This window comes from Podarcis filfolensis (assembly GCF_964270895.1).
Source record: "Podarcis filfolensis genome assembly, chromosome: 5".
NCBI classification, from domain to species: Eukaryota; Metazoa; Chordata; class Lepidosauria; order Squamata; family Lacertidae; genus Podarcis; species Podarcis filfolensis.
Window position 1 is genome coordinate 61646257 of NC_139608.1, and position 25813 is coordinate 61672069.

The window sequence follows — 25813 nt, forward strand, 5'->3', positions numbered from 1 at the left end:
AGAAAATCTAGCACTTAAATTCATCTCAATAATTCAGTTTTAGTACAGTTGGCATATACTTTGGCTGCAGAACCGCCAAACCACCGCTGTAGTGCACCACACATTCTAATAGTGCCTGGGGGCAAGTGAGTTTAAGTAACAGCAGAGTGTAACATCTGAGAAGATAAATGTCTCAGAGCAAACGAGCATGGCTGATATGTTGCTTGTTGCCTATTGAATACTTTCCTTTCCATTGCAATACAAAAGTGTAGGCAAACATGGTTGATAAGAAGCTGCCCATGAATACTGCCTGGGTTCTTCCTAAGGCTGAGCCAAAATATCCCAGATACAATCCAAGTTCCTCAAAGGGTATCTAATCTGAACTTCTGTCAATGCACAAAATTCATCTGCTGCAGCATCCCTGATAGGCTGCATTCTACCTCTGCTTAGAAACCTCTCGTGAAGAAAAATACCACCACATTCCGGTGGAGGTTCCCCCCCCCCTGTCAAACTGTATGTGCCAGCATCAGAAAGTTCATCCTAAATGTTCAATACAAACCCCATTTCTTGTAACTTTAATCCATTGATTTCAGCTCTGCCCTCCATCATCTCCATTTGCCCCACCAACTAGGGCTACTTTAAAAGGAGGATCAGACAAAATCATGGCAGGCAAGACCATCAGGCTCTATACTGCCTCTGGGATCAAAGGCAGCATGAAAGAAGAGGGAATAAATTTTACTGCTTGCAGTGCATTAAAAGAAAATATAATGAAAATGATGTACAGATGGTATATATATAAAACACCAGTAAAACTAGCCAAGATGTACAAAACAAATAATAAATGTTGGAAATGTAAAGAAAAGGAGGGCAATATGTGGTGGGAATGTAAAAAAATAAAAGACTTTTCATGATTTACAATGAAATTTAAAAAATGTTGAAATATACATTTCCAAAAAAAACCCCAAAAGCTCTTTTACTTGGTTTGGTAGGTCCAGAAATTCATAAGAATTATAAAAAATTGTTTTCATATGCGACTACTGCAGCTAGTCAAACAACAATAGCAATAGTTACACAAAAATGGCATTATGTCAGACTTCAGTGCAGCGAAGTCATAGTCCTTTCGACATGCTTACACAGGCAAAGAGAGAGAATGCCATCATGTCAGAATTAGGGTCGTTGATTTCCCTGCTTGATATTCAGGCTTATATTTCTCTCACTATCCCCACTTCTAAGTACAGTGAAGGTTTTATCTCAGTAGGAGTCTCCACTTTGTACAGATGGTTTTGAGAGCCTGTCACAGAGAAATTAAAATAAAGCTGAAACAACGTTATTGTGAGCAAATCAAAGATGGTGCTGAACACACCAAAGGGTTGCAGTTGCTCTCTGAAAGTATCACCATAATGCCATTATTTATAAGCCTATGTGTCTTTAAAGCGCTTGAATTGGCTGTGAAGATATTCTATTAAATCGTATTACATGAACACAGAATAGTTGGCTATAGAGACCACAGGCGAAGTTCTAACTTTGTTTTGAGATTGCACTATACGCAAGGTATAAAAAGAAAGAAAAGCTAATCACGGCTCTTTGCATTGTTAACTTGTTGTTTCCCATTCACATTCGTCAAGTGATTTTAATTGAGCAAATCATTTTCTTTTAATAACATTTAACAGGCTGTTTCCTTTGCATACTCAACAGACACACAGAGATCCCTTTCCCCCCCCCCTACCAGGAGTTCATTCACTAAAACAGGGATCTCCACAAGAAGTGCTATTCTTTTGACATTGCTTCTTAATAAATGGACCAAATGAGCCATGAATATTGGTATTTAACCAATAATAAAAACTATCTTTATTTATTTAAAACGTATCAGATTTGCTTCACCTAAAAAGGCTAATTGAAAAGGCTATTCAGGTCAGCTGCCGGTATTAAAGTCGACTGAATCACATTAAATGCTATTTAAAGGATGTGAACGGGCTAAAAGAAAAATTAAACCGGGGCCATTAAAATTTAATTTGACTTAGCAATGCCATTAACATTTTGGTTTTATGCAATGGCAGGCTTTCTAAAAATATGTCCGTATAATTTAGAAGCCCGGAGTTGTCAAGTGGATGGCCCTCGTGTAGGAAAAATGATGGTGCGTGACCTTAAAAGAAAAATTATAGAAAGAATCAAAGGTGATAACTTCATTGGCTCCTGTGGGTATTTGACAGCTTGCTCTTATGCGGTATGCAGATGAATGCATTCACATGAACTACTCACAAGGAGAGCTCTCTTTTCTTTTTTTAGACCCATTTCATTCACTCCACTCCATTTCCTGTTATTGCTTTGCCGTCCTTGTTTGCATATCATCACCAACACTCTTTGAGACGCCACAGGAGACCACAGCGATGAGCAGTTATGCATTGAAGATAATTGCCAACAAGTGTGTGTCTCACTTGTAAGGGTCACATTAATCGGCAGCCAGTCCCTTGTAGAGCTTTTGAAGATGTCTGGGCAGTAATAAACATCTATCAGCTTGCTTGTGACAAAGAGCATTAAAGAATGCCAGTGAATTATGTTAGCATGCAAGGGACTGCAACCTCTCCAGTATGAAATGGAATAAGCTTCCAGTATGACAGTTACTGAAGCCTGTACTAACTGCCTGAAGATGAAAGTGTCACCCTTTAGTGTCATTTAGTAATATTATATTTTCATGGTCTTTTATTGATTTTGTTATTATTGATGTGCACTATTATGAAAACCACTTTGGGTTCTGGTCAACAATAAACAAAGTGGTTTATAAGATTCTGATAAATTTTGAATGCACTTAAATACCTAACAGAAAATACTAGATGCACTAGAGGTTGCATCTAGTTAACCTCAGTTCCCTGTTCTTCATCACTCTGCTGTGGAAAATGGAACCCAAGATCTGACCCAAGAACAAGGATGGAGAAACTGGAGTCCTCCAGATGTTGCTCCTTAGCCAGCTTGGCCAATGGCCATGGATAATAGAAGCTGAAGTCCATTCCCCATCCCAGAGTTAGAGGGTTTTCAGAATGAAAGGAGCTCAGCTTTCTTCTCTCTTCCCTTAGAAGATGGTGCTCAACTCTGATGCTGCCTGGTTCCCTGCAGAATCAAAGCTTAACTTCCTTCTCTCTACCACTGAAGGACAAGACAGAAGGAAAATAAGCGTTACTGAGCAGGAGCTATAGGGCAGGGTGCAATGCACCTCTCTTACAAGAGAGGTGCCAGGATCAGCCTCCTCCCGAAAAGCTCAGTTCTAGGAAGTTTACTTAGGGTTCATCCAAATTTCTGCTTGTCCTGTGCCTAGAAAGCAAAGGTCCAAGGAGTTTTCCCTTTGCCCCGCTCCTGTCCCAGGGAAAACAGGCTCTTTAGCCTGGTAATTTGCTGAAAATCTGATTGCTGTTGGCTCCAAATGAGCACTAAAGAGCTGCTTTCTACAGGGGAAAGGAGTGGGACAAGAAGAAGAGCAGATAAGCCCTTGGATGTTTTCAATGAAAGTGCCGGTAAGTACACAGAGTCTCTCCCTGGAGGATCACACATATCACACAGCTGTTCTAGACTGAACCCACAATAAACAAATCACAACAACCATTTACATGGTTTATTGTGTAGTGTGTCAAATGCAAAGTGGAAGTAGCCGAGTGAAAACTTCAATGCATGCTTCCAGGATTAAATGTATACACTTCAGCACACATTTTTCTTCCAGAAGTTATCATTCTTTTAGCAGTAATTAACAAGGCAGTTCCTGAGTGATGAGCAGCTGTGTGGACCTACATTAGGGTTCAGCATTGCTGAGCAGTACCTGAGGCCAACACTCCATCTGTTGTGGCCTGTTCACCTGTCGTCTCTAAGTATTAGAGCAGTAATAGGAGCAAGAAGGAGAAGTCTTTCTCCTTCTGGGCCAGGAGAGAGAGGGCAGGTAGTGACCATAGGAAATAGATGCATCCACTCATGGAGGGCACCTCACTGAGGTTATCTTGCTTAAGGGTCTCCCAACATCTGGAGTGGACAATGGTGCTTGGATAGGGTTTTCTTTTTCCTTAGATAAACACACACACACATACTGCATTTTGGTTATCTTGGGACACATCTTCCTGGGGCCACCTTCTGTTCCTAGAATTGGAGGTGTATTTCAGCACCACTATGCAGGAAACGCCACAAAGGCAGCATAGGTAACAGGCATCGCGGTGTTTGCACTAGGTCAATGATGTCAACTCTCAAACAGGCAGCAGCTCAAGAATAAATGATGAGACAAGCTCAAAAGAGACAGAGCCTAGGACTTGCCGATCAGAAGGTTGGTGGTTCGAATCCCCACGACGGGGTGAGCTCCCGTTGCTCGGTCCCTGCTCCTGCCAACCTAGCAGTTCGAAAGCACGTCAAAGTGCAAGTAGATAAATAGGTACCACTTCAGCGGGAAGGTAAACGGCGTTTCCGTGCACTGCTCTGCTTCGTCAGAAGCGGCTTAGTCATGCTGGCCACATGACCCGGAAACTGTACGCCGGCTCCCTTGGCCAATAAAGCGAGATGAGCACCACAACCCCAGAGTTGGCCACGACTGGACCTAATGGTCAGGGGTCCCTTAACCTTTACCTATGCAGGCAACACCACAAAGGCAGCATAGGTAACGTGCATCACGGTGTTTGCACTAGGTCAATGATGTCAACTCTCAAACAGGCAGCGGCTCAAGAACACAGAGCGCATGTGATTTAGGTGGTCTGGAAGCACCAAATTAGCACATGCCCTTGTCTTGTGCACATGTCTCTTTTGAGCTTATCTCATCATTCAGAGTTCGTCTGATGCTGCTCATATAGCTCACTGCATAACATGTCACTCAATTCTCTCGTAGTAAATTTTTGAAGATGCACCAGATCAGCAAGTTCTATTAAATGCATCTGCAAAGAACTCTCTAGACTGAGACTGAATGTATTTTCGGTGGGTTATATGACGGAATGGATTGGTATGGTCCCTGGGGGGAATCCCTGATGTGCAGCGGAGTAGTTTACCAGAGGCAGAACTGAGGGCATGGAACATGTCCAAAGGCTCTTCTTAGCCTCTGTCCTTGACAGAACAGCCAAATCCCACTAGGATTTGTTTAAGTTAGAGAATGTACAAACCAACTGATTGTCTCAAGCATCCATGCAGCAAAATTACCACAATGCTCCCTTAAAGTAGATTTGTTCCCACCAAAAAAAATGGGAAATAACAGCTTGATAACACAGTTGTCATCCCCAGAACTGCACAGTGAAGAAATCTACAAAAATTACTGTCATTTGCACTTGAGCATCTCAGTGCAAATTCTCTTTTCCTTTATTACAGCTAATGTTTCAGACAAAGGAAAAGGCGTAGAGAAATCACAGCTAGGTACAAAGTGGCAACATCGTTTACTGTGTTAACATCCAAGTACCATGCAGACTTACCTCCCTGACTGAGATGGTTTTCAGCCAACGATTTACTTTAGATCTATACTATTCTGGCTGAGTGATATATGGCAGGCGGTACTCCTTTAATCTCTAAAGCAGCCTTTCCCAACCCAGAGTCCTTCAGATAGTTTGGACTACAATTCCCATCAGCCCATATCACCAATAGCCAGGAATGATGGGAATTGGGAGTTCAAAACCCCAGGAGAGCACCAAGCTGAGAAAGTCCTAGGCTTTGCCTTTCTTCCAAATTTGCCTTGAAAGAGAAGGGATGCCTTAATATTGTTTTAAGAGTGAGAAATAAACAAAACTTCCTTAGTGACAGGTTTGAAGTCTTATGCTTCTTGTTTGGTATAAGGTGGTACCTACCTATTATTGTACTGCCGCAGTGCATAATATGTGGCAGTCCACATTGATAACTCATAACATCATGTGCTGATTCTTAACACCTTTGCCAAAATGTGTCTACTGATCTGTTTTGTTCAACAGCCTTAATAAATAAACAATAAAATGCATTTCCATTGACGGTGTGGGTGGAAAAGCAGGAGATATATTTAGTTTTTTATCACAGCTGTTCTAAATTTACACAAGACTTTCTGCTTTGCCATTTGTTTTTCAAAAATCACCCAGATACAAGTGTGATTGCTGAAAGACATTTTTATCATCTCCCAGCCTGGTACACCAGACACACACAAGCTAAAAGTTGCAAATCACAAGAGGGGGGGAAAGAACATTTGAAATTCAGCTGGGTTTTTATTTCCACTACACATGCACAAGTAAAAGTACAACTTTCATGTAGGCTAATCCCAACCACATTTACTCATAAGTAGGGCAGGGGGAGATTAGATTCAGTTTGCATTGAAAGGCAAACCAGCCTAATTCGTACTTTTTGAAACAATAAGCAAAGCAAAGCACAGTCAGCCTTCAAAATTTGTGCTCCCGTTGATTATGCGATGCAGTTCTCCAGTCAAATAATGTGTACAAAAGTGCATATACTGGGGCAAAGATTGCACAAAAATGCATATGTTAGTGAAATTCATATACACAAATACATTGTAATAAGGGAAACTGCTTTGAAAAAAAGTGTATTATTAGGCAAAATGCCATGAAACATATGTACATTAGGAGAGATTCACACTGAAATACTAATGAATATTCATGATGGTGTTTTTTTTTAAATCACAAGCTGGTATGGAAATGTGGACTGGAAAAATAAGAAACAACAATGACATATTTGCCCACGTCTACTCAGAAGTAAGAGGGACGCGGGTGGCTCTATGGTCTAAACCACAGGGCCCAGGGCTTGCTGATCGGAAGGTCACGGTTCAAATCCCCACGACAGGGTGAGCTCCCGTTGCTCGGTCCCTGCTCCAGCCCACCTAGCAGTTCAAAAGCATGTCAAAGCGCAAGTAGATAAATAGGTACCACTCCAGTGGGAAGGTAAACGGCATTTCCGTGCGCTGCTCTGGTTTGCTAGAAGCGGCTTAGTCATGCTGGCCACATGACCCAGACGCTGTATGCTGGCTCCCTCGGCCGATAAAGCGAGATGAGCGCCGCAACCCCAGAGTCGGCCACGACTGGACCTAATGGTCAGGGGTCCCTTTACCTTTACTCAGAAGTAAAGTCCACTGACTTCAGTAGTGATTACTTCTAGATAAGTGATTTCAGAATTATGGCCCAAGTCTGAAATCGTAAGCATGCATTCTGGGGAGTAAGTTCCAATGACTTCAGCTGAAAGATTAATACTTCACCTGAGAATTGTGAAGTGGTGCATTATTCACATAGCTTTCTAGATTCAGATTTACTTTGAACCTGCTTGCTTTCTGTACTTGACTCAGGCTGCAATGCACAAACCAATTAAGGCATTATATTTCAATGTAAATCTATTTTGGGGTTATTTACTGTCCATAGATTTGTGTTTCATATCTGCTTGCCATATTTTATTTGTTATGAATAAGAGCTAACCTGTGGCTGACATAAGCTGCATTTCACTTCAGGTCAGTGAAAAACCAGCTTGTTTTGTATGTAGGCATTTAAGAAAGTAGAAATGATTGGTTTGGTTAGAAATTGCCTCTGCTGAAAAGTTTTGTGGCTTCTGAACTGAGCAGTGTGGCCTGATAGCTGACTCATGTGAAAAGATGTAAAAAAAAAAATGTGTCAGATTACTGTCAATAACCCATTTCCCTCCTTTTTTAAAAGGCAGTGACCTCTGGTTGAAGAACTAGCCATGTTTTATCTTATCACCTGAAGTCTCTGCCTCTCTGGAGTGACCTTTCATGTGAAGGAAATGTTGGCCAGAGAAGGAACCATACTTCAGCACTACTTAGGGACAATTAACATGACACTTTTGGAATAGTATAGCATGGAAAGTGGTTGAATGTTAAAATCAGTGCTGAAATTATTGCTGGATTTCTTCACCACAAACAAGATGACAGGTCAGTACCACCATGGAACAACTGGCAAAACATTAATTTCCAACTCTGACAAACACTTAGCTAAAACTCAGCTCTTTGCAAAGCAGAGATATACAGTTAAATCTCAAGATATAAAAATGCAACACATGGGCTGAACAGATTGCAGAGAACTATCTTAGCTTCTGCTGTCATGTTTTGTTGATGTGGCATGTGTAAGAACCTTGGGGAAGAAAGTTGGATGAGTAATATATGCTTCACTTTCATATAAATGTACTTCAAAAGGTACAAAACAGAAAAACAAACAGCAATCACGTCTTCACTGTGCTGATAAGACAGCAGATTTACAGAAAACACGCCCCTCTTTCTAATACAACTAGGAAACAATGATCCACCCATTAACAATCTGTCTTGGGCTTCAGATCAATTTTCCTGAAGTTTAATACTTTTGGGATTATCAGGCTACTAAGTAGTGTCTGTATTCCCTTGTCAAAAAAGCAATATAGGGGAGAAATCATTTAAATAACAGAGAAGCAATCCTAGGAATCACGCACATGTCTGAATAAAATATAACATTGCAGCAATAGACATATCTGTCTCAAAGAGGTCACTCCAGCCTCAGAGCTGCTTCGAGAGTGTTGCCCTCAATCTGTCCTGCCTCTGAGACAGGTGTACGTGTTGCTTCTATACACTGCTAGGTATTTAGATTGAGGGCCAAAATAGACGTGATAGCTTCCCGCCGCTTGCCACAAAAGGGTTGGTTGAATCTATGTGAGCTTTCTAAGTGAACACGTGCAAAAACTCAACTGCACTTTTGCAGAATCATAGAATCATAGAATCATAGAGTTGGAAGAGACCACAAGGGCCATCGAGTCCAAGCCCCTGCCAAGCAGGAAACACCATCAGAGCACTCCTGACATATGGTTGTCAAGCCTCTTCTTAAAGACCTCCAAAGAAGGAGACTCCACCACACTCCTTGGCAGCAAATTCCACTGTCGAACAGCTCTTACTGTCAGGAAGTTCTTCCTAATGTTTAGGTGGAATCTTCTTTCTTGTAGTTTGGATCCATTGCTCCGTGTCCGCTTCTCTGGAGCAGCAGAAAACAACCTTTCTCCCTCCTCTATGTGACATCCTTTTATATATTTGAACATGGCTATCATATCACCCCTTAACCTCCTCTTCTCCAGGCTAAACATGCCCAGCTCCCTTAGCCGTTCCCCATAAGGCATCGTTTCCAGGCCTTTGACCATTTTGGTTGCCCTCCTCTGGACACGTTCCAGTTTGTCAGTGTCCTTCTTGGACTGTGGTGCCCAGAACTGGACACAGTACTCCAGGTGAGGTCTGACCAGAGCAGAATACAGTGGCACTATTACTTCCCTTGATCTAGATGCTATACTCCTATTGATGCAGCCCAGAATTGCATTGGCTTTTTTAGCTGCCGCGTCACACTGTTGGCTCATGTCAAGTTTGTGGTCAACCAAGACTCCTAGATCCTTTTCACATGTACTGCTCTCAAGCCAGGTATTTGTGCCTCTCTTTTTTTTTTTTTTTTTGCCCAAGTGCAATACTTTACATTTTTCCCTGTTAAAATTCATCTTGTTTGTTTTGGCCCAGTTCTCTAATCTGTCAAGGTCGTTTTGAAGTGTGAGTCCTTGTCCCCATCCCTCAACCTCCGCTGAGTCTTCCCCTCCCCATCCCCACAGTGATATAGCTACATGCGTACAGAGGATGAGAATTCTTTCCAGGAGGCAGTTGGACTCGGGGTGGTGATGGGTCCCCAAAACACACATGCAACACCCTATGGGCAGTAGGGGCAGTAGACACCTGGGCCATGGAAGCTTTTAATGACCTGGTTTTTGGAGCAGGGAAAGCTTTCTTGAGGCCTTGGAGGATGGACCGTATGTGAGATTGGTCCCAAGAGAGCTTTACCCCCCACGTCACCCTTTGGGACATGATGTCCCACAAATCAAAGGTGGCCAAAAGGCCCATGGTTCATTATACATACCTTCTGAAACCACCAGTCAAAGTTACCAAAGCGCTGGGGGAAAATCTCTGCACAGACTCCTTAACAATTAGGCTTGCTGCATCTGCCTCTGCCTTAGATACACCGCTAACAAGGTCTTCATAGTGCAGGAATCCTGAAAAGCAATTTAAGTTTGGTATAATGAGCATAGTCTAGTGGACAACATATTAAGCTTGAAAATCTAGGAGGCCTAAGTTCAAGTCCCAGATGAAGCAGGGACTAATTGGATGTTGCTCAACTCACTGTCAGTCTTTGCTTGCCATCTAAGCTAAAAATTAGGTACCTCGTAGGCTTGGAATAATGATCATAATATATTATGGAAATGTACCAAGGCCAATAAATAACTTTCACTAATAGTTCACTCACCATTGTTGTTTTCTAACCAAAAGCTGGCTGATATTCCATGAATGTAAATATGTGTGTCAAATTTCCTGCAAAGTAGTGATATCATTGCAAGAAATTTCCCCTAAGCGACAGGAGTCAGTGAGATTTTGATCCTATGCTAAATGAGTGACATTTTTCAACTAAATGCAGACATTTTACCAGGAAAAAATATATATTTTTAAATAGAATGCAGGGGAAAGGAAATATCCAAGATTTTGTTTTATTTTAAAGGAGACTATTTATTTTCTTATGTGACAATTCTGCGTGTCCTCTGTTTCAAAATAAAAGGTCCATTAAACATCACTGGAAGATACACAAGCTCCACAGGATCAATCATTTTACAATATTTTAATCTGCCTATCCCAGAAGGTTTCCTCATTCAGGCGGCTCAGATCCAAATACACAAACCTGCCGTGATGTTAAGATCTGCCATGCAGCCTTTCTACAAGTCCCTGCTTCCTATATTGAATGGGTGGGTAGAGCTTTCTCTAGTGATCTTTGTCTTTGGAAAGTTTCACAAAAAAAGACTTGTTTAGCACTGACGTTGCTATTCTTTGGGTGCCAGTGTGTTAGTTTGTTTCCAGATACAGTGGTACCTCGGGTTATATACGCTTCAGGTTACATACACTTCAGGTTACAGACTCCACTAACCCAGAAATAGTGCTTCAGGTTAAGAACTTTGCTTCGGGATAAGAACAGAAATTGGGCTCCAGTGGCGCGGCAGCAGCAGGAGGCCCTATTAGCTAAAGTGGTGCTTCAGGTTAAGAACAGTTTCAGGTTAAGAACAGACCTCCGGAACGAATTAAGTACTTAACCTGAGGTACCACTGTACAATGGATTCAATGATGCTTGCTTTGGTATGCAAGCATGCATAGGACTGCAGTGTTAAGAGTGATGCCTTGTTTTATTCAGGTTTTGTCCTTTTCCAGAGTTCTATCTGATTATTTTTGATTGGCTACTTTATACTGTTGGGGAAACTCAGCCAGATGGGTGGGGTATAAATAATAAATTATTATTATTATTATTATTATTATTATTATTATTATTATTATGCAACCTGCTCCATGAGGTTTCCTCCCATCCACACAAAAAGAGGATGTAAAAATATAGGTAATGATGTCGACTACAATAAGACCATCCTTGTTTTCAAAACAGAAAAGTGAAGTCTTGAAGAATGAGATTTTTCCAGTTAAGGGGGAAATGTGGCTATCTGTACCTATTGTACTACAAGTGAGATGGGGGCAGCGTAGGAATAAGTATCTGAAAGAAATGGATGGGTAGCTCTGGTTAAGGAACTTGCACTTGGCACTCTCATGAGATCCATGGTTCAGATAATGCTCTAGGAGTCTTGCAACACTGAAAACACAAAGCAGGACTATAGAGTTTATGTAAAGATGAAAGGTAAAGGACCTGTAATGGCTTTAGGGGTTGCTTGTGTGTAAGTTACCGCTGCTCAGGGCTAGGTTGCCTGGTTAAACCGTTTCTCTCTGGACAGCCATCCACTCCGTGGCTGTTCAGTCGCTGGCAGAATCCGTCAGTGGGCGTTTCTTGAACCTCTTCCAGCAAAGAAGTTCTTTGACGCCAAGTCGCCGCCTACTTTCCCTGCGCGGAAGTCTTCTGCACAGGGTGGGTGTGGGCAGCGGAGGACCTGTGCTCTCCTCGCTGGTCTCCGGCGAAGAGTTCTGAAGCCTCCCCTCTGCTTCCCCCATCGGCCCCCTTCTATCCCTGGTGTTGCGCTGATTTTCTTCCCCAGCCGGAGACCTGCCTCTCTCCCTGCTTGGCCCCTCTCCAGCATCACTGTGGAGCCTCGCCTTCTCCTCTAGTTCCGATGGCAGTTCCCTGACAGGACCCCTAGATGGTTACCATAAGTCCAGTCAAAGGCGACTATGGGGTTGCAGTGCTCATCTCACTTTCAGGCCAGCATTTGTCCATAGACAGCTTTCCAGGTCATGTGCCCAGCATGACTAAACTGCTTCTGGTGCAATGGAACACCATGACAGAAACCAGACTGCATGGAAATGCAGTTTACCTTCCTGCCACAGCGGTACCTATTTATCTACTTGCACTGGCGTGCTTTCGAACTGCTAGGTTGGCAGGAGCTGGGATAGAGCAATAGGAGCTCACCCCATCATGCGGATTCAAACCACTGACCTTCCGATTGGCAAGCCCAAGAGGCTCAATGGTTTAGACCACAGAGCTGCCTGCGACATTTGAGAGCAGGGAGCCTTGGGGGGCAGAACACACAGGGGAAGATAGGGGCTGAAATTGTTCAGTGATTAGTCAATCAATTATGAGAAATCTAAAATTCTAATTTTCTCAAAGAGCCGGAAACTCCATAATTGGAGAATTGATGGGAGAGTCATCGAACAAGTCTATAGATTCCAATACTTGGGAGTTTGGTTACAACATAACCTTAGATGGAAGGCCCATGTAGCCTATGTTACAAATAGAGCCAAAGCTATCTCCTTGGCGATCTTGCGATTTTTCTTCACCGATGGGGCCCTTCATATCCCATCGGCGTTGAAAGTCTTCAAGGCCAAGGTGATTCCGACAATTGCTTATGCCATCTCAATTTGGGGGACTTTTGTCAACTTATCCCACCTAGAGGTTATTCAAAATCAGTTTTTAAGAGGGATATTGAAACTGCCCAACTGTGTAAGTAATACAGCGCTACGCATGGAACTTAATATTGTATCCCTGGAAAACGCTCTGTGGAAGCACATACTTTGTCACTGGTTATCTCTATGGCACAATCTCCCAAACTTGTACTTGATACAATGCATGTGGAGAGATGATTTCCAGAGCCCATGGGTAAAAAATTTACAACTGAAAATTACGGCAATGGGAATCTCCCCATCCAAATTACTAGAGCAGGATATAGTTCCAGCTAAAAGAACAGTAACCTGTAAACTAGAGGAGATGGACTTGCAGCAGAAAATGGTCTTGGGCAATGGTACCTGCTCACCTCTAAACCTTGGTTTATTACCCCTCTTAAGGCTCCCAAACTATTTGAATTCCTTAACTTCTTCGGCTCATAGATATGCTTTTGTAAAGGCAAGATTCAACACCTTCCCATCGAACGTGCTGAGAAATAAATTCTCCAATGGACAGATATCGCTCTTATGTGATTGTAATTGTGGGGCACCGGAATCGTTGCATCACATAATTTTTGATTGTGCATTTCATTCATCGGCCAGGAGCAAGTTTCTTGCTCAATATCTAAAGGGAATTGCCGATGATACAAATGAAGCCAAACTGAGATATCTACTAAATGATGATGACCCCTTAAGATCACTCATGGTTGCCAGATTCTTGATCAGCGTTCTATCCCTAAAGAAGAGAAACGGACTCCTGTGCGGCTCGGATAATCCCTCTAAACTATGATCTATGTTTTAGGATGTAATTAGGTGATATCACCATTGATGTCTTCTACTAATTTATGAGTAGAGGGCGATGTTCATGTTACAAATTTAGTGTAATGTATGATGTTGGTCTTTTGTTTTATTTTGCTTTGGTGCTTGTCTGTTTTTTGTAAGTTTTGGCGGTTTTAAAATTGGAGTTTTAAGTACATTATGTTGGTATGGGAAACTGTTGTGTGATGGGCCAATGGCCGTAATAAAGTTCTGTCTGTCTGTCTGTCAGTGATTAGTTTTCATACAGAATAAACTCAATCCAAAAATTGCTTCTTTTTGAAACCAGACATAGGGCCACTGAAACAGAAGTCTATATTGTTGTACATATTATGTAAAAAGTATACATTTTTGGATATTTTATGCAAAATGAGAGGTAACCCACTGAGATGGTCAAACAGTTTTGAGTACGAAGTTTCATTTATAATTCTTCCTGAAAACTGAACCAACAGATATTGTAAAATTCCAGAGGCTAGGCCTTTGGCATAAATTCATCTAGAACTCTATTTTCTAGCTCATGGTTGACATTGAAGGACTGATGGTTAGGTTTTGATTTTGCTGAAGAAAAAAGTGAACATTTAAGTAAAATGGAAGGGAAGAAGAGAAGATTATCATCAAGACAAATAAAACAAATAAATGGCACATTCTCTCTGAGCACTGAGCTACCAAAGAAACAGAATTTGACTTATTTATAGCATAAAATCCAATTTATGTGATTCTTGTGCAGTTATTTTGTGGCTTAGAACAATATTTGTTGGCAATACTAATTTATTTCATTTTAACAAGACAATGCTTCCTATCAAGATAATGTTTATTGAGATAAAATATGAAACATCTCATTTTCCAACCTAAAACCAATCAGGAGAGTTTTCTTTATATTAGCTAGGATGATTGACCTTGTAATTTATCATGGGAAATAGAGTCTTCAAAACAAGCATGTTCTGGTAAAAAAATATTCAGCTTTATTACATATTCTGTGAATAGCCAATAAATATGTAAGACATATGTGGATGAAATAGATCATATTTTTACACTCATCAGTAATAGCTATTCTGATTCATGCTGCTTTCAAAACTTAACCTAGATTCCATGGTAACAGGATTACCTGCTCTTTGCATTCTTGTCAGTTTTAAGTTCTTGTCGCATTTTACTTCTTCCAGTGTCCGGAAACCCATCCTGTACCACTTCTCAGATGTCTTCAGTCCCACTCCAAAAACAGAAGTGAAGAGCTACATAGAATGGAATGATGCTCAGTTTAATGATCTGTGGAGCTTTGGGATAGCTGTGGACAACAATGCTTCCATGTTTCCCTCTTTGGCATTTTAGCACAAAGGAAAGAGTCTCAACCCCATTGCCCCAACTCCATTGCAAATGATGACCACAGAGTTCATGTCTGGTAGGAGTCCATGAATTATGAAGATGACAAACACTCTTAATGCTGTTGTACGCAGATCTTCAGATTTTCCAGCGTCAAACCTTTCTGCCTCTCTTGGGACAGGATTCTCCTAATACACCTCGCCAATGGAAGCCCTGCCAAGGCAATTTCCCCCCTCTCCTCTCCCATGTGCCCCCTTCCCTGCACTTTGACATTGGCTCGAGGGTGTTGGAAAAGCCCCCAGAACAGCACATGGGGGGAAGAGGAAAAGGAGTATTGTCCTATCTGGCAAGCTACAATTCTTGCTCAGACAGAACATTGGGAAGGGTTTGGTGTTTAGACAGTATCATCAAGATATGCAAGCGGCCTTGGGACGACGCGACGGGACGACGAAAAGTGAGGGCTGGAGGCTGGCACCGCAGCAATTTAGGCTGCTGTACACGCCCCCTTGAAAGCACCTGGTTGGGTGCCTGGCCGAGGGCGTGGGCGCCAGCCAGGTGAGTGGGAGGCAGGGGGCAAACGCCCCCTGCTTGAGGCGGAGTCCGGCTCCCGGCCACAACCACTCCCCTCTCTTGCAGGGAGGAGAGTCTCTATCTGACTTTTAGAAGACATTTTAGAAGACATCTGAAGGCAGCCCTGTTTAGGAAAGCTTTTGATATTTGATGAATTGTTGTATTTTAATATTTTGTTGGAAGCCGCCCAGAGTAACTGGGGAAACCCAGCCAGATGGGCGGGGTATAAATATTAATATTAATATTATTAATTTCATTTAATAAAATGTATTAAAATAAATTATCTTCAGCTTTATGAAATGGCCATTTGGTTTTTCTTCTTTAGGGATAGCAATAACAAAGACCTAATATTGATGATATATTGGATGTTGAATCAGATTGTGGGTGTGGCAGGAAAGGCCTACATTGTGGGTTGCCCCAAGCTAGTCTTCTTTCCTGCGCATGCTGAGAAGGTGAACTGGGAGATAAATCTCTTGTGTCACCAGTTTTCAGAGTCTTCAGGTGTCTCATCTGCTTTTTCACCATGTAAGCTGCTACCAATAAAGTTGTGGCCTGTTTAACCAAGACATGTGTCCATCATCATCCTTCTCCTTTCTCTTTCTCTCTCTTTTCCTTCTGGTGTGGTGTTCTATACAGTGGTACCTCAGGTTAAGAACTTAATTCGTTCTGGAGGTCCGTTCTTAACCTGAAACTGTTCTTAACCTGAGGTACCACTTTAGCTAATGGGCCCTCCCACTGCCACCGCGCCACCGCCGCACGATTTCTGTTCTCATCCTGAAGCAAAGTTCTTAACCCAAGGTACGATTTCTGGGTTAGCAGAGTCTGTAACCTGAAGCGTCTGTAACCTGCAGTGTCTGTAACCCGAGGTACCACTGTACATAGCATGCTGAGTGTTAAAGTTTAGGCTTATTATAAGGTATTGTAAGTTTAAGTTAAGTATGCTGCAACTGGATTTCTTATGGACAGTACCAATCCTGAAGGTATTGAATTTGTGACCATTATGCTCATTTGTCTTCAGTAGCAGTAAAGCTCTGCTGGGTGAAATATAATTGCCTCTGGTCTAATTTTTGGGAATCCTGCAACATGTTTAAGTTTTTACTCTGCTAACTATACAGTGGAATCTACTCTGGATCAATATTGAGTAGAATTCCATGACAGTTCTGGGCACAACAAAGCACTGGTAAACGGAACTGGACCAAATGTATTTACTTCAGGACTGTCTGCTGTGCAAAGTGACTCATAAATTAAATAAACAAAACTCACTAACTTATGTATGAGAACGTCAAGTCTTGCACTGAGCGGAAGGGTTGAACTAGTTAGCCACAAAAGTTTTACCAACTCTATGATTCTATCAGATATTCAAGAAACATCATATTCAGATCAGATATTCTGGCTAGGTAGCCAGAAATAGGCACTACCCACTGGGAGCTTCTCCTGCGCAAGTCTTACAGAAATGAACAGGACTTATTCAATAGCACATCCATACCCTTGTCTGAGTCTTATTCCTTCCATTCTCTGAAGGTTTTACAGGAGAAAAGTCCTGGTGGATTATTCCAAATAATGCGTTTGACTAATTGACAATTGCTATAGTAATATTTTTATAGGAAAAGTGAAGTGCAGCAAACATTTCCAGATATGAATCCTACATGAACAATGCACTTCTATATATATTTTATCAATGTGGTGTTTCCTCAATGCTTCACAGCCATTCATTTGATTTGAGAACTGTCTGTAAAGTCCCATTATAATTCTCTTCCTAGTGAGTCCAGTCTTTGAAACATGGACCATGCTAATTTTATCTTGTCTTTCTAATGAGACTATTTTTTTAAGCAATTATGATAAAGAAAAGAAGGGGATGGAAATCCTGGACAATTTAAAATACATATTACTCAACATTTAAGATATAAAGAGTGAAATTACCTACTCTTTGTGGACAGCTTTCTGTTTATAAGGAAGAGTAATTGTATTTTGTAATCTCATTTTTCAAAAATTATTTAGATTCTTATCTATTAATTTTTAGTACTTTGTTTGCTTAGCAGTGTTTTAATGGGATCTAGAGGATTCAAAGAAGTTGTATTAGTTCTTGTGTAAAGATTAGAATGGTTTTCTTTTTTATATAAAAAATGGGCTATCAATGATAGTAAAAGGAAACAAAATTAAAAACTTTTCTTCCTCTAAAGAATATTGTCTCTTTTAAAACTGTGAGTCAAGTTAGATTCACTGATAACTGTCTTTCTGTTAGTGAGTAGCTTTACCTGCACTTACGCTTCAGGACAAAGAAATTTCCTTTGAAATTAGTCTCAAAGGAGCCAACTAAACTTACTCACAAGTAAAAATGAATCCTGATGATTTGTGCTTCTGCTTTCTGCACCTTCAGTAAGATGGGATGGAGAAACTTGCACATCTCCCCAAAACCTGATGTTCAGATTAGTATGAATTTTGTACATCTTATCACAAATTTGTAAATTTCCATTGTGCCATCCTTGGGGCCAGTCAGCCTTTAGCTCCTGGAGGCGGGCCAGAGTGAAGACTTCTCCACTCAGGTCCACCACCCAGGCTCCACTCCCACCCTCAGCTGGCCCCTGATTGGGAAAATTACAACATCAGGATGGCAGCCAGCCGGGGAGGCATTCCAATGGCAGGCCACCATAGTGAAGTCAATTTGACCATCAGCTGTGTGAGGGGCTGCCGTGCTGGGCTGCAACCACCGCCTACCTTCCAGACCAGGTAAGAGGCTATTACCAGAAGAACAAAAATCAGAAGTCAATTGTGAACAAACACCTGTACAAATTCATTTACAAGAACAAGCAGGCTGAAATACCATTCAGCACCCGCTTGTGGCACAGATGCCTAGGACAGAGAACTCCAGGGGCCATAGAGGAGTTCACAAAACAAAATTCAGCAAAGGAGACGAGGAGACACTGGAGTGTAGGGCATGTGCTGTATAAAAGTGAAAGCACCCTTCTTCCCAAAAGCATCCAAAGCAAGATTACTCAGTCTTTGGAAAGTATCCACAGTGACATTTGTGAACCCAAGAGGACTCACATGCCAAGTGGGAGCAAATACCTGGTGACCTTCATGGAAGACTATTCCAGGCACACTGTCACGTCTCTCGTGAAGCAGAAAAACGAGATGCTTGAAAAATTATCAGAGCTTATGGCAGCACCCAGAAACAAGTTTCAATGGAAGCTGCAAATACTCTGCACAGACAATAGGAGGAATGCAAAGGAAAGGAAGTGAAAGCCTATCAACAGGAACAGGATACGAAACACTAGAGAACCATGCCATGGCCATCTGCTGGATTTGGAATTGCAAGGGATGATACTTTTTCCTTCTTGTCAGGCAGCAAAATGTATTGGACTGGCCCTGCAAAACTAGCATGGCAATGGGTGCCTGGTGTTCAACTGGAACAGCCAAAGGTTTTGCCAAGAGATGGGAAATGTTGAAATTTCATCCTGGAAAGTAATCTCAAATCTGCCCAACAATGAGGCCAGGAAGCAGAAAGAGGCAACAGCAGGAGAGAACCAAAACCTTCACAATGATAAGACATAGATGCTCACCCTGTTGCTACCTGGACGGAAAACTATAGGATGTAAATGGACATTTAAAATAATATGCAATGCAGAAGAGGTGTTCCGTTTATAGATTTGTGGCCAAAGAATATGATGAAACATTCATCCGAGTTGTAAAGCACATCACTATAAAAGCACTCCTAAGTGTGGCAGCCAGAAGGGGGATGCAAATCAAGGACCTAGGCATAAATATTGCCTTCTTGCCTGGTGCCGTAAAGGAAGACACTTACATGGACCAGCCACCCCATTTAAAGGAATTAAAGGACAAGAACCTCATGTGTAAACCTCAAAAGAGTGTCTATGGAATTAAACTGGCTGCTGGAGCATGGAATGAGAAAATAAATGAAGTACTTACCAAGGAATGATTCATACAAGGTAAAACCAATCCAAACTTGCACTCCAGAAAACAGGAGAATAAATGGGCATATGTGGGCTGCTTTTTCATTGTTGATATGATTTGCTTTTAACAAAAGCGAGACAAGCAATAGGATAATATGCAAATCAAATCAACATTTTTAAATGAAAGACCTGGGAAACATCACAAATCACGCTAGCATCCAGATGGAAGGAAAGGAGGACAGGAGCTTTAATTGGAAACAAAAATATCGCAATGATACTGGGACATTTCAGCTTGAAAAAGATACAAAGGTCCACTCCAGATTGTAACTATTTTGTGGGAGGAATTCAGTCACATACCAGCAAATTTAGGTTTGCACAATTAAAGTAGATTCAGGTACTCTGGCACCCTTGCACTACAATGTACAAATAAAAAAGCAAGGAAACTGATGGGGAAATGTGCTAGAAAGTGTGGGACAACAACAATGGATTGATGGAAAGTCATATAATTTCCACACAAACAAATCAGAACCATTGCTCAATGAACAGCAGACATCACAGAACCTCCATGCAAGCTTTGTGCAGAACAAATCAGGATGAATGCTCAAGTGAGGTACTCAAACAAAGTGAAAACCACCATAGAAGTAGGATGAAGTAGGCACCACTTCAAGCTCCACACAGCAACCTCTCCTGTCATCCTTTCAGTAACAGGCAGCAACATGCAGCATTGATTAGCAACACAACCCTGCCCAGCCCAGTCCACTGTCCACTACTGATGCTATTACATCTATAGGGATAGATCTGGAGCTGCAGTGATGTTGTGCAGGAAGAGTCAGAGCACAAAGTGACTGGAATGCAGCGAAAACAGGGATATGGTAGCCAAGGGGGGAAAATCCACATGAAATTGCAACTGCAAGCAACTGTAGATTAAAAGAGAATTGGACATGTGGAGGCTGACTAGGCTGGGGGTGCCACCACTCTCAAGTCCACCAACATGGGGAAGGAACTATTAGCTGGACCAGTTGAAAGGACGCAACTGATGTATCTCCCTCAATGGAAGAATAATATGTGGCAGGTGCAAAAGCACATCAAGAAGCCATTTAGATTAAATTTAAGATTGGATAGACCTAAACCAATATCAGTGTTCAAGCACAATCAAGAGTCCGAAAAGGTTTAGCAGGCATTAACAAGAAATTGTTGACATTCAGTATTGTCCACCTGAAGAAAAGATTGCAGATGTGCTCTGGAATTTACAGAAGAATGGTACACCTACCATTGAAAAGGGATGCAGAAGAAGTTACAATGTGCAAAGCGATTCAGATCATTGGTCTTCAGTCCATGGGTTGGGACCTATTATTAAGTGATAGCTTGATATAAAGTGAGTCTTGGTTGCAATACTACCATCACATAGATAGATGATTAAAAAATTAAGAAATGGGTCCCCAAAGGCATGTTTGGGTTAAAGGTGAGTTCCTGGTCAGAAAAGGTAAACAAAAAACAAAAACTATTGATCAATGTATACTGTCTATGAACATATTTTGTTCCTTCCCAACAGTAGGTGGGGCTGTAACGTATCCTGTGAGTTGGCTAGTGCTTGTTTGTTTCTCTTTTTTCTCTGATCCAAGCATCTTCCTTTCTATCTTTTTGTTCCTTTCGTTCTTCTGATGTCAAGCTATGCAATGCTACTTACAGTTTCTGGTTGTAGTAAACTATTTGTAGAATGAAATTCTGTTACATGTGTGTGTGTGTGTCATTTTTTCACAGCTGTATTACCACCCCACAAAATGTTCACAATCTACATTTTCTACATGAGGATAATAAGTGTGGTGTAACAATCTACATTTTCTACATGAGGATAATAAGTGTGGTGTAATTGTTCTGAATTTTTTAATAATATATATTTTTTAATATATATTTCTGAATTTATATATATATATGTATATATATATATATATTAAAAAACCTGGAAATCATACTCAGTTTCTTCTTAATATCCATTTCCTCCAAATCCAACTAACCTCTATGTGTGAGGAGAGAAAATGTTGCTCAGTTGTACAAATGTTGACATATATAATTTGGACACTCATAAAATTCTTCTTTGATGCCAGGATTCATGTGTAAATGTCAAAATTCACCAGACTTTGAGCATTCATTGTAACATATTTTATATATTAACTTTGTATGTCAGTCACCTCAGAATAACTTTGGCCCTGAAAGGTGGCATTGAAATACTGTACTGGAAATATATATATATATATATATATATATATATATATATATATATATATATATTAAAAAATCTAAATTAACATTTAATATTTGTTTTCTTATAGTTTCCATCTAGTAATTCTTACAGGATTGAGAACTTTAATAGACATGTGATGCTCCTTTGCCTGTAAAAGCTATTTCATTTGTTTCAACAGAGAGAACATGTACACTTAAGCAGTCATTTTCTCATTTGATCCATTGACTGAAATAATAAGATTTCCCTTCATGTCTGAAACCAAGCGATTGTGCACATTGAATGGAAAGGAAGGCAACACATTAGGGGGGCGAGCTAGAAGATCAATTCTATGTGCAAAAAAAAGAAAAGAGCAAAATAGACTTACTTTTATTGATCTGTAGTTTTCACTGTTTAACACAGCATTCACTCGAGGACTCTCCCCATCTTCTATTATATCCTGTATATATGAGATGCATACAGATCTTTACTGTAGAATGGTTTTTTTATAGGGTTTGTTTATAGGAGAATAAAGTCTGATGAGGTCATGTTTACAAACTTAACTTCCAAAAGCTTGGCAGTTTTCTTTTAAGATGAAGGCTGCCATAGATGCCAATTTCCTGGGCCATGGGTACCCAAACACCCACAAAATTTCCCATGAAGGGGCCAGGCACCCACAAATTTCAGTGCCAGGGCCATGCATGCTGCACAGTCGCGGGGCCAAGTTGGCACCCCTGAAGGCTGCAGTCTAAGTCGTGGAGTCAGGAGAGCTGAAAATAATGCCAATATATTCTACAGCTGGCAAACAATGTCCCCCCTTTGGTTCCAGATAGGACGTAGGTAGACAAGTCTAAAAAGCCTGGGCGTTAACTCTGGAAGTCTATACTCAATTCTGACCAAACTAAGTCTCCTATACAGTGGTACCTCGGGTTAAGTACTCAATTCGTTCCAGAGGTCCATACTTAACCTGAAACTGTTCTTAACCTGATGCACCACTTTAGTTAATGGGGCCTCCTGCTGCTGCCACGCCGCCAGAGCACAATTTCTGTTCTCATCCTGAAGCAAAGTTCTTAACCTGAAGCACTATTTATGGGTTAGCAAAGTCTGTAACCTGAAGCGTATGTAACCTGAAGCGTATGTAACCTGAAGCGTATGTAACCCGAGGTACCACTGTATATATTTTGCTCTATGAGGCTTAGCTTGGTCAGAATCATGTTAATGCTAAATGCATTGTCCAGCATTTGTAGCCTTCATTTAATTGGGTTTATTATTCATCCCACAATACCTGTTCTTTAATTGTTTTCTACCTTCATTCGACAATCCTGCTAACGTCAAAACACTAAAAAGACAATGTATCTGTGTGTGTTTTTAAAAGCATTATAACTTACCTCTATGATCACTTTGACTTGTTCTCCCATCCAAGGCAATCCTTCAACATCACTTATTCTAACGACAGCAAAAGGAAGAAATTTCAACACAGAAGCAGCTCTCCTAAATGCAAGGCAATGCCCTTCATCTTCTCTGAACTCATAGTTTTCAGCCAGTACTTCAAACGCATCCTTGATGGGGCAAGAAATGAGGACAGAAGCAGAGAATGAGTTGTTAAAAAACTGACACTCATACCTTCCATACACAGAAAGTTTAAAACTTGCAAGCTGATGCACAGACTTCCTTAGACGGCAGTAAATGTAACGTAGCTAGTAACTGTCTGTGACATTTTGCTCTTAGGTACGCTTAATAAAAGGACCTTTCCATGAACTGCTTTGTGGCTTTTTGACCTAAAGAGCATTAGGTGACATATCACCACCAATTTGACCAAAACACCAGAGGCAGGAAAGGTGAAATGTTGCAGTTTCTGTAATACTGAAAAATCTGCCCAAATCCTCTTTGTCAAGTATGTCATGGTGTGACATCTTTGTTTCTTCAAAACAATTGGGGGGGGGGAATGGTGGGTGAGGGGGAAGAGTCAGTAGGTGCAAAAATTGATCTGGGGCTCCTATATATTGAGCATTGGTCCTGATCTGCTTTCACAGTTCTTGTCTTTATTAAGCATGCATTCTGGTTTGTTTTACAGGAAGGCTATATGGCAAGGAGCATTCACGCTGAATTCATTTCCGCATCATTTTCCTAACCACACAAAGTCCATTTCTTTTTTTAAAGTGGGCTTGTTCTGCTAGGACAAAAGAGTGCTTTAATCCACTAACTGCACAAACCTCCCGCAAAATGGTAATAGTCTGGAGGTGCCCAGGGAAGTGCCCAACGAAGGGAATGAGGAATATAAACAAGCACAGCCTGGGTACTTCTTTCCTTTTCTTTGATAGGGTTCCAACTTCAGGCTAGCAGTTTAAATGGAAACACTTCTTTGCAAGATGATGGGCACTTTCTAACGAAAAGTTATAGGCTGCATTTCAGCTAGCTGAAGACCTTTCATTAAAGCTCAATATGTTTTATGAGTCAAACTTATGTGAGCACTGTTGTGTTCAGTGGAAACTACTCCCAAGGAAACTATACATAGAATGATGTTGTTCTGATCCTAATACATTGGTTGTTATCATGTAGTACTGCTGTTTGGGAAGGGAGTGAATAAATAATGGCTTGACACAGCTGCTTCCATTTTTGGACTATGGGGTTATGGGGGCTTTCATTATTAGTTCCTTCACCTTCACTTCAAAATTTACCACTACATGACCGTGGTTTTGTGTTAACTGGTCCTCCAATGGACCTAAGAGTGTTGTCACATCTTATCTAATAACATCTGACAAGCCTAATGGTATCTTGATTGTTGGACCCCTTTTTTACAATTAAAGCAAGAAAACTCAACCAAAGATCTGTCTTCTACACAGACCTTTAACAGCCATTGTTCTCAGTGGACAATATAATGTGCTGTCTCAGTTCAGTAAACGTGTTATCTTGGCAAATGTGAGTTTGGAGAAATGCATTTGCCAAGATAACATCTTGTTGCCGCCTCAAACTAATTTGGAAGTCCACTTTGGGTCACTGAAATGCAAGGAAAGTTCACAAATGTCAAATCCTTTCCTGTTAAAGTGTACCGGACTAAGACGGTGCATTATGTCTGTTGACAACAATGTATGTTATGTTCACTCATTGTCGAGTTATGTTTTCATGGGGGGGGGAATAACCTAGATAATGCCAGGCTTGTCAGATATTAGGCAAGGCATGACAAGAATCTTAGGTCTGATGAGAAAACAAAAGCACAAACCAAAAATGTCTAGGGCACACTGTAACACCTGGCAAAGTTAGATAACATACTGAAATGTTCAAGTGGCAGATCAATGTGTGTGTTTCTTTAAAAAAACCCTTGGCTTTCAAAACTTTTTAGGTATACTAGTTTCTCTTAAGATGATCAGTGTTTGAAACAAAGTACTTAAGTGTCACAAAGTTCACTGAATTTCTGAACTACACCAAAAAGAAGTTCTCATAATTGCCAGGTAAGATGAACGTAAATTAAGTTTATTCTGGGGCAGTCTCTTATGTTCTTCTGTCAGAGGATGATGGGAATTGTAGTTCAGTAACATCTAGAAGGCCATTGGTTAGCCACCTCTATTTTAACTCTTTGCCCCATCACAGTCCCAACTAGGACCCCTCACCCTATAGGAGGGAAACTCACCAGCCCCAAGTGCACCAGCTATTCATAAAATAAAGAATGAGTTGTAGAAAAGCAGACAACATAACAAATGTCATGTCTAGTTTGGCTCTCGTACACTATTCGTCCAAACCATGTTATTTACCTTGAATGGTAAAATATGACTTCTGCAAATTGCAGTATAAGAACTAGATTACAGAACACTTTGAAAATAAAATGAAAACTCTTATTTAAGCTTGTTTCTGTCTCTTTCACATACTTAGAAATAATCGGCTTTCCCCTACGCATTTGACACCTGTTTTCCCTTCCATCATCGAAAAACATGGCAGATGTTTCACTCAGAGAGCATATTATGTTTTGGGAAGTCTCATTTGCCTCCCTCTGCTATTTTGCACTTGCAGTCAAGGTAGAAGAAAGTTGATCTTGCTACATTTTGACCCAAATACCTCTGTTTGTAACTAAACTGCCTGTGTGGGTGTGTATTGAACCTCAAACATTTGTAGGGTCTTTCCTTGAGGAATGCATTATTACAATGCCTTTAAAAAAAAAATCCGATTCACATATTA

At 40.9% G+C, this 25813-nt stretch overlaps 1 protein-coding gene across 1 annotated transcript in view; it reads right to left on the bottom strand.

Moving 5' to 3' along the window:
- Positions 1–25813, bottom strand: part of DNTT (DNA nucleotidylexotransferase) — a 97211-nt gene that overhangs the window by 48692 nt on the left and 22706 nt on the right. The window contains exons 4-7 of the mRNA XM_083617025.1: positions 23032–23202; positions 22032–22103; positions 14733–14856; positions 9816–9948 (exon numbers count right to left, since the gene is read on the bottom strand). Coding sequence (XP_083473151.1) covers positions 9816–9948; positions 14733–14856; positions 22032–22103; positions 23032–23202 — 500 coding nt within the window. The remainder of the gene's footprint in view (positions 1–9815; positions 9949–14732; positions 14857–22031; positions 22104–23031; positions 23203–25813) is intronic.